The sequence below is a fragment of the Saccopteryx bilineata genome, chromosome 3 (genome assembly GCF_036850765.1).
Source record: "Saccopteryx bilineata isolate mSacBil1 chromosome 3, mSacBil1_pri_phased_curated, whole genome shotgun sequence".
Taxonomy (NCBI): domain Eukaryota; kingdom Metazoa; phylum Chordata; class Mammalia; order Chiroptera; family Emballonuridae; genus Saccopteryx; species Saccopteryx bilineata.
In genome coordinates, this window is record NC_089492.1 from 267,431,133 (window position 1) to 267,447,648 (window position 16,516).

A 16,516-nucleotide genomic window follows, 5' to 3' on the forward strand; every position below is an offset into this window, starting at 1 on the left:
AGATGCCCCTCTACACAGAAAGGGGAGGGGACTCAGAAGACAAATCTGCCAACACGTTGACTTTGGACTTCTAGCTTCCAGAACTGTGAGGAAATAACTTTTTGTTGTTTCAGCCCCTGCCTGACTGTATGGGTTGCGTGGGGCTTTCTGTCTCTGCCTCACATCCTCCAAAGCAGACCGCACACATTGTGCATCCTCCAATTGCCCACAGTACGGGCTATCGGGCTATCGGCTGTCGGCTGTCGCAGGGCCCAGAGCCCAGGAGGGCTCAGCAAAGGTATGTGCCCCAGCATGTGGCACTTTGTAATGACAGCCCCAAGAAATGAATATACTTCTTATTTCCCACTGCCTATTTCCTTCCCACCTCCTCACCAGCCCTGAGGAGTCCTTCATGATCTTGCTTGGGCCCTATCCTCATCCGCTGGGTTCTCTTCCCCTTTTCAGGCCCTTGCCCTTGTTTTCTATACCCAAAGTTCATGCCCCAACTCTTTGCATGTCTGTCTTGCTTTTATTTCCAATCCCTTCTTCAAGGTCACCACCTCAAAGAAACCTTCCTAGATCACCTATGTAAGGTATGCACTCCCCCTCCCCATTCTTTCTCATAGCACCATGAACTTTTCCTTCCTAGCATTCTTAATTACTAACTTTACATATGTACAGTGTATCCGTAAAGTCATGGTGCACTTTTGACTGGTCACAGGAAAGCAACAAAAGACGATAGAAATGTGAAATCTGCACCAAATAAAAGGAAAACCCTCCCGGTTTCTGTAGGATGATGTGGCAGCATGTGCGCATGCACAGATAATGACCTAACACCGTGTATACAGCGGAGCAGCCCACGGCCATGCCAGTCGAGATGTGGACGGTACAGAGGAAAGTTTAGTGTGTTCTGTGGCTCCCTAAATTCAAATCCGTGACCAAAGTGCAACATGAATATTGGTGAGTTTATAACAAAGCACCACCACATAGGAATAACATTACTCGGTGAGATAAGCAGTTGAAGGAAACCGGCAGTTTGGTGGAGAAACCCCGTTCTGGTAGGCCATCAGTCAGTGACGAGTCTGTAGAGGCTATACGGGATAGCTACCTAAGGAGCCCTAAAAAATCTGTGCGTGAGCCCACACCGAACTGCACTGAATAGGTATGAAACTGGGAGAGTTTTCCTTTTATTTGGTGCAGATTTCACATTTCTATTGTCTTTTGTTGCTTTCCTGTGACAGGTCAAAAGTGCACCATGACTTTATGGACACACTGTATTTGTTTATCTATTGCCTGCCTTCACAAGCCAGGAACTGTTCACTGGGTTGTATATGCATTATCTAGCACAGTGTCCAGCATGTAATGATCCTGAATAAACATTTGTTGCATAAATCAATCTTCAGCTTGTCAAAATCTCTTCTATCAAGACCTCAGGGCCCAGCCAAAATCCTACTTCCATCCTTAAATTAGCCTACTGATCCTTGAGTCCAGGAAAAACTTACTGTCTGACAGGTCTCTGTAACATACCCCTTCCATCATGGTGAATCCCACTGCCTGATTGTATGGGTTGTGTAGGGCTTTCTGTCTCTGCTCCACATTCTCCAGAGCAGACCACACACTGTGCATTCTCCAATTGCCCGCAGTACCAGTACCAGCTGTTGCAGCGCCCAGAGCCCAGAGCCCAGGAGGCCTCAGCAAAAGGTATGTGGACCCAAATAGATCAGAGCGGCATGAATGGTGGGGAATGGTGGGGAATGTGAGTAATTGGGCTAGATACAGGGATAAAAAGTGTACCCCTGCCCTCCACAGCCCCCAGGGAGAAAGATGACAAATGTTCCTTTTGCTAGGGAGGGTTTTGGGGTAAACATCAGCTTCGGGTTGCAGCCAGAGAACAAAGTTCTGGGGCTGAGAAGGGGAGGGGAGTCTGTAGAGCAGCCCTGACTCTCTTCTGCCCAGCTGTGGGCTGCAGGGTTGGGGGTTGGGGGTGAGTGGGTGTCTTTGCCAGTTCCTTTCTCTGAGAACCCCGCCTACAGGAGAGAGGGAAGGCCCAAGCTTAGAAGCCAGGGGGCCCACCCCAGGGAAGATCCTGCCAACAGTCCCCCAAAGCTGCCACCCACTCACCACCCAGCCAGTCCATCTGTCCCTCCCTTCTCTTCAGGTCTGGTAGGGCCCTGGCCAGTCCTGGCTGGCAAAGCCCTTTATGGGGGCTGGGCAGAACAATGGAAAGGACAAGCCCCCTCCCCGCTGCCCCGGGGACATAAAGCAGGCCTTTCACAGTGGAGTTCTGGCTGCTCCGGTTGGTTCTTGGCACCCAGCGAGGCGGCATCGGGAGGGGTGAGAAAGCAAGTGTGCTGGGGGTGGGGATGGGGATGGCGATTCTGAGGAAGCTCGCCCACCCACGGGCTGCCCGGCTGGTCCCCCAACTGCGGAAGGAGCTCACACAAGGCTGGAGGAGGAAGACAGCACCAAGGGAGCTGGGAGATAGTGACTCCGGGGCACAAGGGCAAGCAGCCACTCCTCCGGCCTGTCCACCACCTTCCCCACTTGGGACAGTCAAATCCATTTCTCTTCCCTCTCTTCTCACTCTTCCCCAGAAATTCCCAGGCTCCTGCTCCCCTGGGCTTGCAGACCCCAGAGCTTGGCGTGATTTAGCCAACCCCCCAAGATCAGAGCACAGCCTTTCTCCCGTGCCTCTTTCAAAGCGGGTGGGGTGCTCACCAGCTAGTGCAATTCCGCTGGGCGCGCCAGTGGGGGCCTTCTCCCTTGACTTTGCCCCTCCAGGTCCCCTCTGCCTCTCCCCCGCCCCCAACGTCTCTTCGTCTATTCTCTCTCGCTAAGAGTTTGGCGTAGACAGCGAGGGATCCAACGTGACTGACGGGGGAGCCTAGGGGAGACGAGACAGAAACCGCGATCGAGTGGGGATGGGGGATGGGGTGGGGACCGACGCCGAACCCTTGGGGCCTGGCGGCAGTGCGACGCCGGAGAGAGGCTCACGCCATTGGAAGAAACTTGCCTGGTTTGGGGCCAAGGCTGGGAGGGTGAGAAGCAGCAGGATATGGTTATTTAATTTTGAGAATAAATTGAACAAGTAACTCTTGCACCATCCTTCCACACCTCAGCTCTCCACCCCCGCCCCCTTCCGCGGCGCACACATGTACTCCTCCCTCCACCTGAGATTTTTGTCTTGGGGTAGAGGTCGAACCATTCGGAGCCAAATAAACGGGCCCTCCACACCACTCGCCCTCCAATTCTTAACCCTGGGTCTACGCACTGGCACCCATCTTCTAGGTTGGGTTAGGAGGCTACTGCGAATCGGGCTCCTAAACATCGCCCCCAGCCCTAGACTGCAAGTTCAAAGCCATCACCCCAAGATCCCACCCACATCACATAAAAGCCATGACTTGGAGACCCGCGTCCTTTTTTGGTTACCTTTTCCCAGACAGTATTACAATTTTCAAACGTGGAAGAGGCGAGTGTGTATGTGTGTGAGTGCGCGCCGCCTGTGTGTGAGTGCGTGTGTGTCTGTATCACTGTGTGTGTGCCTGTGTTGCATGAGGGTTATAATAATGGATAATTTTATAAATGAAAACGAGAGAACTGAACTTAAGAGAAACTGGTCAATTGTAAAACAAACAGGAATAAACAACCCTTAAGATGTAATTTGTGGTTTATCTGGGGGTGGAGGTGGCGCTGAAGAGGAACCCCCCCCAATATTTTTTTCTTTGCTGCGCCTCCACCCCCAGCGTTCGGAGCGGCGGAGAAGAGGCTCCGGAGTGATTAATCCGGGGATAATTCACCCCCCTGCCCCCCCCCCCGGCGCGAACCCCGCGAAGCGGGATTGGAGGGAGTCATTTCCGAGAGCGCAGCGCGCCTCTCCCCGGCCGGGCGGACACTTGGTTCATTCCAGCCGCAGAAGCTCAGGGCTCCCGCTTACCCGGGTTTCTTCCGAGCAGAAAAAAGCTCCAGAGCTCTCCTGACCTCCTTTCTCCTCAGCGGCGAGCGGAGCCTCTCCCTCGGCGCTGCCGGCCGCGCCATGCCGCGCTCGCGGGGACGAAAGCAGGGGCGCTGCGGCTGCCCCGCGGGGAGGGCTCGCAGCGAAGCCGGGATTTCGGCGCTCGTGCCGGGCGCCGGGAGCCGCTGGGGCCGCCCGCTACCGCCGCCGCCACCAACGCCGCCGCTGCTGCTGCTGCTGCTGGGCTGGGGGCTGCTCAGCGTCTCGGCCGCCGGCGGTAAGTCAGGTCGCGCTGAGGAGCTAGCGGCCGCCGCACGCCCCACCCGAGCCCCGACTCGGTTCCCCCGTCCCTTTCCCCGCCCTCCCTCTTAACCTTCCACCCTTCTAGTAGCCCACCTGCACACTCAGCCCATCCTTCCTCCCCCAACAGTGCTCTCACCCCCACCCTCGCTGCTGCCCCCAAACCCAGCCGCAACTTGGCCGGATCCGGCCGGCGTGGGGGCCTGCGAGATTGGCATCCCCGCCGGAGGCTGCGGGGCACCCGGACCGTGCCTTGTTTCTCCAGCCTCCCAGCCCCCAGGGTGCCAGGCTTTTCCCTGATAAACTTTCCTGGAGCTCTCCCCCACCTCCCCATTCTGGTAGGCACACCCGTCCGGGGGTCTGCAGGGTCTGCCCTGCCCTGCCCCCGCCCATTTTCTCGCGACAGTAGTCCGCGCCCCCGCCGTAGTCGCCCCGAGACTGCGGCCGCCATCCCCTTCCCCAAGAGTCCTCCTGCTTCAAAGCTCTGGGCTTGGAGGGGGTCTTGCGGGCGCGGGCCCAGACCCAGGGTCCTGAGCACGCTTTGCTGGAGAACTCAGGTGGGGGTGTGAGCGATGAGGAGGCGGGGTGGTGGTCATGCTCAGGGGCAGAGGAGGGAGTGTCGCCGCCAGGCTCCGCGCCGCCACATTCCCATCGGTTCCCACTCCGCGCCAAAGTGCCCTTTCCCGCGCCCTGCTGCAGCCGAGTGCCGGGGCTGCGGCAGCGGCGGCGCGGGCGGCGGGACCTGTTCCCAGCGACGGAATCCGGGAGGGGGGCAGACCCTGCGGGTGCGGCGAGTCCCGGAACTTCGCGGGTGTCTGGATGCAGCGTGTGGACCGGAGAAGGCACTCGGCTCTTCGAGAAAACACAGTCCCCAGTGGGGACTACTGGCCTCGACCGGTGCCTTCCCATTTTATCCCCTTCTTCCCTCTGAGGCTCAGCTTAGCCACAACCTAGAAAGTTCCGTGTACCCAGGTGGGGACGAGTCCATGGGAGCTGCCTGGGGGCGCATTTTCATCTAGCCCGGAGGCTGACACCCGTAACACCTGCTGCCCAGGCCCGGTCAGGGTACCTCCGGCCTGGAGCTGTGTTGGATTTTTTTGTTTTGTTTTTAAACCACCGATTGAACCTCTGAAAGCTTCGCCTCGGCCACCCCAGCATTCCAGCGCTCCCTTCTTGGAAAGTGCGCCCCTTCCCTGGCTAGCTTTCCGATCCACTCTGGCCTCCAGATCTTGTGAATGGGTCCCCGCAGATCGTGTTGCCAGCTCCTTAGCTGGGCTGCTGGTCAGGGAGGGCGCCCGAGCCAGTCCAGCTCTCCCATCCCCTACTTGATCGGACTTTCTCCGGTTCTCCTAGGAGTCATAGCCGCAGACACCCAGAGAGGGGCGCCCGCGGTGCGCGCGCCTGGGAGCTGTGGCCTCGCGTACACCCACACCCACTGGGTGTCTGTGCTGTTCACAACGACGCCGCTGGTCACTCCGACTTGCCACAGGGGCGGTGAGGAGACTGCTGCTACTGGCTATCAGGCCTTTCAGCCGTTTGTCCAGGAGTCGTCCCGCTTAGGCTCAGGCGGCCTGAGATTGCCCCTGATGTGATGTAGCTATTTTTCTGGCTAGATTTGTCACAGCCCTGGGGTAAGGAAAAGGGCCACTCACAGGAGCTTGCACACTGCTGGGCGCTGCTGTAATTCCGCGCTTGGGTCAGTAGAGAAGTTGAGGAGGTGTTGGTGAATGGTTTGGGGGAGGGGTGCTTGCTCCCTGGCAGGCCTGTTCTGGCTTAGAGTGATTCCAATGCATTTCTTTTCAAACCTTTCCCGCATTTAAATGTGCTGTTTGGCCTTGCAAGCAACATAGATTTGGAAATGGACTTGGTGACAGATGATTGCAGGATTTGGCACATTAGAGGGAGAAGCACATTCATTTTGTGTTCTCTTCTCATTGTTGACTTTAAAAGACACTCAGGACTGAACCATCTCCCTTCCTTAGCCCAGTGATGACTGGGTAAAATGATTATAAGGATTTGAAAAGAAGAGCCTCCTCACCCACCTTTACTTTTGACCCTCCCTCAACCCTTTCTATCTGTATCTGGCTTCTCCCTCCTCCAGCTCCCAGCCTCCTTGGAGACCTCCCATCAGTGACCTCCTCTTCCTACTCTCAATCAAGCACTCTTCTTCCTTGGCCATAAACAGCTTAATCTTTAACATGAAAGAAGCTAACCAAACTTCTTGGCCCTGTTGACCTTTTAGCTACCATTCTATCTCTCTCTTTTACAAGTCAACTTTCTTCAAAGTGTCAACTCACTTTCTCTGCTGCCATTCGCTCCCTGCAGTCTGCCTTCTGTCTCCAGTACTGGAACTCTCCAGGAAAGAACACCAATGACCACCCTAATTGCCATATCTTTCTGTGGCTGGCTTTTCTCTCTCTCTCTCTTTTTCTTTAACTTCCCTCCCTCCTACCTCCCTTTTTTTTCCTTTCTTTCTTCCCTCCCTCCCCTTTCTCTTTTCCCTCCCTCCCTCCATACCTCCCTCCTTCTTTCCCTTCCTTCCTTTCCTTCCTATCTTAATCTTCTTTTACCTCTCTGTGACTTTGAATGCTTTGGGCTACTCCTTTTAAAAACTTTGCCTCCTTGAGCTCCTGGGATGGTGCGTTGCTGATTTTTCCCTTCACGCTTGGCTGTCCCTCCCAGTGTCTGTAGTAGTGCTCTCCCCTCCTGTGAGACTGGTTTCCTGCAGTGCTCCATTCCTGTGCATTTCCTCATTTTCTGTCACCACTCCCTGGGTGAGCTCATCCAGGTCCGTCCCTTCCACGACCACACTCTGAAGCTTCCAGACAGATCTGCCAAGATGCTTCTCCTGATATATATCTATTGGCTTTTTTGTGCACGGAAACTCTGGGTCTAGACAGCCCATATATCTGGCTGACTTTTGGACATCTTCACCTAGACGTTTCCTTTCCAAAGCAAACTCATTAACTCCTGTCCTGAGCCTCCAGCATTCCCTACATAGGCTGATGATACCTGCAGCCTCCCAGTTACCCAGCCCGGAAACCTGCATATCATCCTCAATTCTTTCCTTATTTGGTGGCCATCAAGTTCTATAAGTTTCATATCCTCAGTTGTTCCCAAACATCACTGCTTTTCTCTGGATTTAGAGGCTCTGAGCACCGAGAAGACTGAAATGCCTCATCCCCTTAATAAGTAATTCAAAATAAAGGCAATATTGAGCTATAAGTAAGAGGAATTCCCACAAAGTTCTGATTTATCTCATGCTAATCACTTCAGTGCTTTAAAAAATTCAAATACCAATTTTAAAAATTTTTTTCTTACTTTGCTTGTTTCCTAAGTGCTTGTTTTCAGAGGCAGACTGGAGCTTTGACCAAACCCAATGTTTGATTACAGTACTAATTGAATTGTATTCAAGGCATTTATTTGCCTCACGTATTGAACTGTGAGCTTCCTGAAGGCAGGGACAGGGCTTTCTCTCCTATCTCCAGCGCCCAGCTCACAACCTGGCATAGAATTGGTGTCTGATAGATGGTTGTTAAGTCATTAGATGACTTTTAAATGATTTTGGACCACTATTTAGGAACCAGTAAAGCTACATCAAGAGTGTTAGGGGGTCAAAGAATGACACCTAGTCCTCTATTGTTCTCCCCCACCCCCTAGAACTAAACGTCACAGATTAGTAAGATAGCTCCTTATATTCTAGAACCATTGTGACCAGTCCTTGGCGTACAACTCCCCCACCCCCTGAAAAGGAAAGGCATTTAACTGCTTAGGCACCAATATATAGATTGAAATTCCATTTGCAAATGAGCTGTGGGTTGATGGTTTTGCAAAAATAAGCTGACCACACAGCAGCCAATGCTGACCATATCTCAGCCTCGTGAGTGTTTGGCTTTGGTGCAGGTGAGGCTAGCAGCATGTGGCAATGGAACTGGAGAACCAGGTTGCAGGGGCTTGGACACCGCAGGGTTTGGGTTTGTCCAGAAGAGCCCAGCAGGTGGCTTCAGCAGCCACCTCGACTCATGTGTCTGGCCTGCCTCTGTTTGTTTCATCATCATTGTCACTCCAGCAGATTAGGGAAATCTGCTGAGCAGAACCCGATGTTGCTTGTCGGAGAACTGACTGACCTTCAGACCTCTCCAAGGCTCAGGCTCCTCACCTGCAAAAGGGACGGGTCATTCCTGTGTTGCGGGGAGGATTAGAAATCAGAGATGCAAGAGGCCCAGCACATACCTGCCTCCTCGAAGGTGCCCTTCAGGTAGAAGCCAGGGCTGAAACAGGAGCGCTGAGGACAGAGGACTCAGCCAGGAAGTCTTCGTGCCCTCCCCATGTCCTCTGCCACCCACTCTGCTCAGAAAGCTGCTGGGGACCCAGGGGAGTAACACTAATAGCTGACATTCACTGAGTCCTCCTCACCATGTGCTGGCATCATCTTGAGCACTTGCATGCGTTAACTCAAATCTCACAGCAGCCCGATGAGGCTGGCTGTATTATTGTCCCCATTTTACATGTGAAGAAGTAGGTTCAGAGGGGACATAGGACTTCTCCGCATAGCAAGTCAATGGCCAAGCCGGGATTTGAACCGAGTCTAACTCCAAATCCTTTACTCATAACCACACAGCTGTCTGACTTCTAAGGGGACCCAGCTGGCGCAGAAACCCCTGGCATCCTTCTCCTCAGCCTTCCGGCCCCTGCCCTGCTGTTCCCACTGTTTTCCCCACCCCCTTTCCAGCCCCCCAGTTTTGCTGTGCTGCTTTTGGCACCTGAGGCCTGGATCCCAGCCTTCCAGCCCCTCAAGCAGCCATGGTCCATCCCTCTTCACTATAGCTCTTGGGAGATGGCTGCAAACTTACCCTTGGTTTGCTCCTAGTTCCAAACACCCTTCTAGACTGAACTCTACTGTGGGCTCTCTCAACTCCCCAAGTTTCCGCTGTGGTAAAACCATCAGGACATATTGGGATGTCTTGCTTAATGAGCTGAAGCTCATCTTTATTCTCTAAAGCAGTGGTCCCCAACCCCCAGGCCGCGGACCGGTACCGGTCCGTGGGCCATTTGATACCGGTCCGCAGAGAAAGAATAAATAACTTACATTATTTCCATTTCATTTATATTTAAGTCTGAACGATGTTTTATTTTTAAAAAATGACCAGATTCCCTCTGTTACATCCGTCTTAAGACTCTCTTGACGCTTGTCTCGGTCATGTGATACATTTATCCATCCCACCCTAAAGGCCGGTCCGTGAAAATATATTCTGACATTAAACCGGTCCGTGGCCCAAAAAAGGTTGGGGACCACTAGAGGACTGTGAGCTCAGGCAGGGCAGTGTAGTCCTGATCACAGCTCAGAGAAGACTCTCCATGAACACCTGCTGAGAGGACCAGCTGCAGGTTCTCTGGAACTGCAGGCTGCTTTCCCTCAGAATGCCCTGCCGGACATTCCCAAAGCAAAGGGTTCGGAGGTGTGAGGAGAGGTGAAGGGACATCCCCAGTGGGAGGTTGTCTAGGGCCCTTTTTCATCCCACTAATACTAGCTAGCTAATGTTTTATAGACCTTACTTTTCAATCCACACAGCAACCCAACCGCTGTAGTATCATATTGGAAGAGACTGAGGCTCAGAGAGGAAGCCATTTGGCTAAGGTGGTAAAGGAGGCAGGATTGAACCTCAGGGCTCCCTGACTTTGGGGCCCGTTCTTTCAATTCACAGCCAGCATTTATCACAGAGCCGGAGCCACTGTTCGCATCGGTCTGCATTAGCTGCTGCCTCTGCTACTAGGGAATACTTGCTCTCCACACCAGCCTCTTAGAATCACAAGAGAAACAGTTCTAACATGAAGCCACGCTAAGGTGCCTCTCTGCGCATCAGCAAATATCTTCTGTCTTTGCTCCTCCCACTGAAAGCACAGCCCTTAAATCCTGGCCAACTCACCCAGCCCATCAGCTCATGTTATCACTTCCCTCCCTAGAGTGGGTTTCACTCCTTGAGTGGGGAATGGTCTTCCATCCACCCCCTCTTTGCCACCAGAGATTTTCCACAATAACAGGGGAACGTGTGTATCAACCTGAAAATGGAGGATTATTTGAGTCCTCTGCCTCATGGAGACACTATCTCAGGCTTCACTGGTTTTAAATAGAACTTGGCTCTCCATTGGACTCACGGAATGCAAAGGGTGGGCTATGCATTGCGGGGGTTTCTCAACTCGAAAATGATGATGCAGTTCTTAGACATTTTCTTCTTGGCCGTTGTATGTTCAGAGAAACAAAGGGAAATCATATTTATTTTCTTTCTGGACTCTTGAGAGCTCAACCCCCGGATTATCTTTGCATAGCCTGCTTTTTAAAGATTCTGTGTCTTTTTTTTCTCCCTTCCTACCCAAATACACACTTAGTTCTTAGATCTTTGAGGGAGGGCAAGATTCTTTGGCTTTCTTATGTAGCTTTATATAATGCAAAGAATGGTCATGGCCCTGTGTAAATCATAAATGAGGACTTTGGCCAAGCAAGAGATGAGAGGGGAGGGGGTATAATGGAATATGATAGGGTGAGATTGGAGAAATAGAATAATTTGAGAGTAGCTGAGATTAAGTAAGAAGGATTGAGTGGTGTAGCATCAAGAGTGGGTTAGGATGTGTTGGGATGGGATGGATAAAGTGAATTAGGATGGATTGAGACGGGTAGTGGAATGAGATTGAGTGTAACATTTGGGTGGGATTGAGAGGATGAGATATAGAGTATTCAGAGGATTGACTGGGATAGGATGGGTGGTTAGACTGGATTGGGTTGGAATGGGATAGGATGGGACCGGTGGAGTCAGGCTGAGCTGGAATGGGACAACAAGGAGATGGTGGCCTGGAGGTGAAGGTGTCCTGGCAGGATGGGGTGAGACGGGGGCGGGTCAGGATGTCCTGCGGCCGTCCGAGTTGGGTGAATTGGGATACTGGACAATGTGGTGGGGTTATGTAGACAGCTGAGTGGGCACTTTGAGGAAATGGGATATGAGGGAGGACACCAGACACAACTTGCTTCTTTCCTGTTAATGTAGCCTCTTTCTCTGAATTCTCAGAACTCCTCAGTTGCTTATTTGCCTGAACTGTGAAATTTCCAGCAGATAGAAAGTCTTCATCGGCCTTTGCTTCCACATTGGTATGGGCCCTAAAATGCTGGAGGCACGGCTCTCCTGCTATCAGGGGTCATTCTTCCGGGAATAATTGGAAGTCCTGTTGGCCAACACCACAGACCCTCTCAGAGAACCATGCCAGGCACATGCCAGGAGCCCCAGTGCAGTCCATGCCACACCCACAGCGGAGAAGGGCTCTGTGCCCACCCTAAAGAAATCAAAGTCCTGGCTGGTGGAGGGGCCACCTCTGGCCCTCTGTCTTTGGTCGTCTCCCCACCGGAGAGTGCCTTTCACGGTCTACCTCTTTGTTGCTGCGTTGTTGGAAAATTTTAAACAGAATTGATCTGTAAGAGGATGTCGGTCCTATCCTTGAAAAATCATCATTATGAGAAGCTCTTATGATGCTAAAAGTAATGTATGTATAGTTAAATTACCAGGAGCACCAAGATGACTCTTAGAAATTCCTTTCAGCATGTGGTCTCAGCAGAAAACAAAGGCTCATATTGTGGCACAAATCGACTTCCTCGCCGCCGATGTCTAATTTATACTCAATTAAGTGCAATTATAATCCAGATACTTTCAAAAAAATTAGGTGTTTATCTCCTAGGTTTTCAAAGAAGAAATAGAGTAACTTCCATTTCTAAGTAGCTCCATGACTTTATTGAATGAGAGTGAGTCTGACGGTTGTAACTTTAAAGGGAGAAAGCAGAGACTTGGAAATTTAGACCATCTGAGATACAAGTGTATTTATCAGAGAATGCGCCGGCATTTTGTGCGGATGATTGATGGCCTTCGGAGAGGAGCAAGTGTGGCGGAGTCGACTGAGGCCCCGGGAGGTTTGTCTGCGTGCTGGCTGCCTGACTCGACTCCACCCCTGCCTGAGTCTCACTTGCCAACTCCTGACCTTCCTTGCCTCCTCCATCACCATTGCAGGGCTGGGGGTCACGGATGCAGAAAGACTCCGAGAGTGAGTGAGGCTTGTTGAGAATGGGTGGGCCTTTGCCCATTACTTGGCGATGAGAAGGAAGTAAAAGTTGAATGATTTCTTTTCAATCCATGTTGAAATGTTTCGAGCATGAAAACAGCCACCTCAAAGATGGCATCCCTTCCTCCCGGGGACCTATGTGGCCCTGGCACTCATCATTTGTGCAGTCCCCAAAGGGCTGTGACACACAGCAGACCTATGGCTGGGAGGAAGACATTCTGATAAACAGTGTGTCCGTAAAGTCATGGTGCACCTATGACCGGTCACAGGAAAGCAACAAAAGATGATAAAAATGTGAAATCTGCACCAAATAAAAGGAAAACCCTCCCAGTTTCTGTAGGATGATGTGGCAGCATGTGCGCATGTGCAGATGATGACGTAACACCGTGTATACAGCGGAGCAGCCCACGGCTGTGCCAGTTGAGATGTGGACGGTACAGAGGAAAGTTCAGTGTGTTCTGTGGCTCGCTAAATTTGAATACGTGACCAAAGTGCAACATGAAAATCGGCGCGTTTATAACGAAGCGCCACCACATAGGAATAACATTACTCGGTGGGATAAGCAGTTGAAGGAAGCTGGCAGTTTGGTGGATAAACCCTGTTCTGGTAGGCCACCAGTCAGTGACGAGTCTGTAGAGGCTATACGGGATAGCTACCTAAGGAGCCCTAAAAAATCTGTGCATGAGCCCACATCGAACTGCACGAAATAGGTATGAAACTGGGAGAGTTTTCCTTTTATTTGGTGCAGATTTCACATTTCTATTGTCTATTTATTTATTTATTTATTTACTTATTGTATTTTTCTGAAGCTGGAAACGGGGAGAGACAGTGAGACAGACTCCCGCATGCGCCCGACCGGGATCCACCCGGCACGCCCACCAGGGGCGACGCTCTGCCCACCAGGGGGAGATGCTCTGCCCCTCCGGGGCGTCGCTCTGCTGCGACCAGAGCCACTCTAGCGCCTGGGGCAGAGGCCAAGGAGCCATCCCCAGCGCCCAGGCCATCTTTGCTCCAGTGGAGCCTTGGCTGTGGGAGGGGAAGAGAGAGACAGAGAGGAAGGAGGGGGGGGGGCGTGGAGAAGCAAATGGGCGCTTCTCCTATGTACCCTGGCCGGGAATAGAACCTGGGTCCCCCGCACACCAGGCTGACGCTCCACTGCTGAGCCAACCGGCCAGGGCCTTTTATTGTCTTTTGTTGCTTTCCTGTGACCGGTCAAAAGTGCACCATGACTTTACGGACACACTGTATTTGATGTATGTCTTGAAATTTGGCCTGAGAGTCAGGAAACTAGTCTGCCGGACTTGGTGGTGCTTCTACAACTTAGAGGACCACGAGAGAATTATTTCCTCTTCCTGGGCCTCTATTTCCTTACTCATAAAAGGAATAATGATACCCACCATGCCAATGTAATGTTGGACTTGCAAACTTTTTAATCAACAAAGCAAAAAACGATCCGGAGATAGTAGAGAGTAGAATAGGATGAGCTAAGCCTCATCCAGCGGGAGACCCTGCCCAGTGGCCAGGCCAGCTTGGCTTTCCAGGGGAGAGAAACTCACCAGCTCTGCCGTGAGCCTGCCTGGCCTTCAGGGGGCGGGGGTGGTAGGTGAAGGAAGGTAAACTTGCTGTGCCTCCTGGCCCTGGTGCATTCTTATCCTTTGATGTGTGGCTGCTCCTGAGAACTGGACAGGGAGGACATAAGCAGTTCCCACCCACAGCTGTCAGACACCTGCCACAGCCCCCTCCTTACCTTACACCCCCAAGGGCAGCGCTGTGCGTTCAGTCTGGGAGCGGAGGCTGCTCAGGTTTCACCTTCACTGACACGTCAGTCTGCGGGACAAGACCTACACTGAGGCCTTTGAACTCTAGCAAGGTGAAAATTCCCTATATTCGAGGACTACGTAGAGCCTCACATCTCTTGACATTTTGTTCCAGGAAACGTGGAAAGAGGAAAATCTTACAAGGATAGTTTTTCCGAGTCATGCGGATGGCACAGTTGAGTACTTCTGGTTTTCTGCCTTTTTTTTTTTTTTTTTAGCCCAGGTGGATAACATTGAGTTAATCCTACCCTTGGACCATGACTCTTTATGATCATGTTTGCCAGATGCCTCTCTTGTTTTATTTAAACATTTCCCTCCTTTTATCCCCAATCCAAAGGCATTGGGGTCCTCCCCCATCAATTCCTATGCTGATATAAATGGCTTAAAATGTGCATGGATTCTTATAAAATATGTAGGCTGTGCCTGTGTATTTTTAATTTACATAAACGGTAGTAAACAATACATTTCATCCAGTTTCTTACTGTGTTTACTCAGCACTGTAAAGATCGAGCCACGCTCCCTGTTATTTCCAGCCACGGTTCTCACTGCTGTGGCCCCTGGGCGTTGTGCATCCATCACATTCTATGTCGTCATCGCCCTGGGGGCAGACCGCTGGTGTGTCTCTAACTCCTGGCCTGGGGTTCTGAGAAACATCTTTGTATATGCTCTCTCGGAACTCTATGTGAGAATAACTCGGGGCCTTACAAGTGGAGGGCTGGGATCCTTGAGTTACCGTAACTGTTCTGCTCTGATGTTTTCTATAACGGCTGTGCCAGGGCACATTTCCAGCAGGAGTGCACTGCAGTTTCTGTCTCCCCGGGTCCTCACCGACACCTAATATTATCTACCTTTCTGAGTTTAGCCTTTCTGATGAGTTTAAAATGCCATCTCATTGTTTTAATTGACATTTCTCTGATTAGTAGTAAGTTTGACTGTCTCTTACATGCTTGTTAGTTCTTTGAGCTCTCTCTTTTGTAAATTTCCCATTGATAGTCTTTTTTTTAAATTGGATTTTCTTTCTTAATTTAGAAAATGTTTTGTTTGATTTGCAAAAGTTTTTTTTTTTTTTAAACATGTATTCCATATCTCGCCCTTCGCCACTTTTTGAAGTTATAAGCATCTTCTCTCACTCTTTCACCTGTTTATTCTGTTTATGGTGTCTTTCTTTGGACAGTCAGACCCATCAATGTTTCTTAGGGAACAGAAGTAGGGACATAAGGAGCACTGAGGAGCGAGGGGGCAGGGCAGGTTCTCAGGCCCGCCCTGGGCTCGCCCTCCCGCTGGGCTGGCTCTCTGTAGGGAGGGCTCTGAGTAGCCCCAGAACCTTCCTGTCCCTTCTGGGCTGTCAAGTCCTCCAGGAGGTCTCTCTTCTGGCCGAAGGCTCTGTGGTTCCTGAAGATGCCAGTTAAAGTACAGGTTGTCTGATGGGTGCCACAGCTGGAGAATGGGAGGGGTTCCTCGGTCCGGCTGCAGGCCTTCCCTGAGGGCCCGCGCTGTGCCTGAGGTCTCGGACGCTCTGGGGGCGTGGACAGGTTTCACAGAGAAGGGTACATAAGGTACAGTACACATGTGCATTCCTCACGATCGCTAAGAGATGGGAGCACACCAGGCATCCCTCAGTGGAAGATGGATGAACAGAATATAGCATGTACATAAAGTGGAATAGGACTCAGCCTTAAAAAGGAAGGAAACTCTGACATGCTGCAACGTGGATGAACCTTGAGCCCATTATGATCACTGAAATAAACAAGTCACAGAAGGACAAAAACGATGGGATTCCACTGACGTGAGGTTCTGAGAGTGGTCAAATCCATAGCGACAGAGAGCAGAGTGATGGTTGCCAGGGGCTGGGGGAGGGGGGCCTGGGAGTGGTTTAGTGGGGACAGAGTTTTAGTGTTGCAGGATGCAAGGGGCTCTGTGGGTGAATGGAGGTGACGGCGACACAACAACGTGAGTGGACTTCCTGCCGCTGAACCGGACACTTCACAAATGGTTAACGTGATAGCCTTTACTATAAATATTGCCACAATTAAAAGAAAGAGGGGTAACTATCCAGACTCGGGGGGTCAGGGAAGGCTCCCGGAGCAGCGATGTTGACGCTGAGACTTGCAGGACAGAGAGCAGAGGGCAAATGAGGAGAAGCAGCAGGGGAGTCCGGCAGCAGCGGGAACCTGTCTGCACGGGCTTCTGTCCCGGTCAAGGCCTGGAAGGCGCTCAGTGTGAGGCGCAGGTCTGCAAGCTGGGGAAGGGCAGTGAGGAGTCTGGAGGGCTGTGAGCAGGGGCGTGCCGGATTGGCGTGGCTGCCGGGTGTGGGTGTCTGCAGGAAGGGGGTGACGCTGAGGGCAGAGGGCACTGCTGGGGAAGGCAG

The 16,516-nt window shown here is 51.8% G+C and overlaps 1 protein-coding gene across 2 annotated transcripts in view; it reads left to right on the forward strand.

The window, feature by feature from the left end:
- The first annotated feature begins 3,963 nt into the window (after positions 1 to 3,963).
- CSMD2 (CUB and Sushi multiple domains 2) overlaps positions 3,964 to 16,516 on the forward strand; it is a 606,087-nt gene continuing 593,534 nt past the window's right edge. For both annotated transcript variants that reach the window (XM_066269721.1, XM_066269723.1), the window contains exon 1: positions 3,964 to 4,208. In XM_066269721.1, coding sequence (XP_066125818.1) covers positions 4,013 to 4,208 — 196 coding nt within the window. In that variant the 5' untranslated portion in view covers positions 3,964 to 4,012. The remainder of the gene's footprint in view (positions 4,209 to 16,516) is intronic.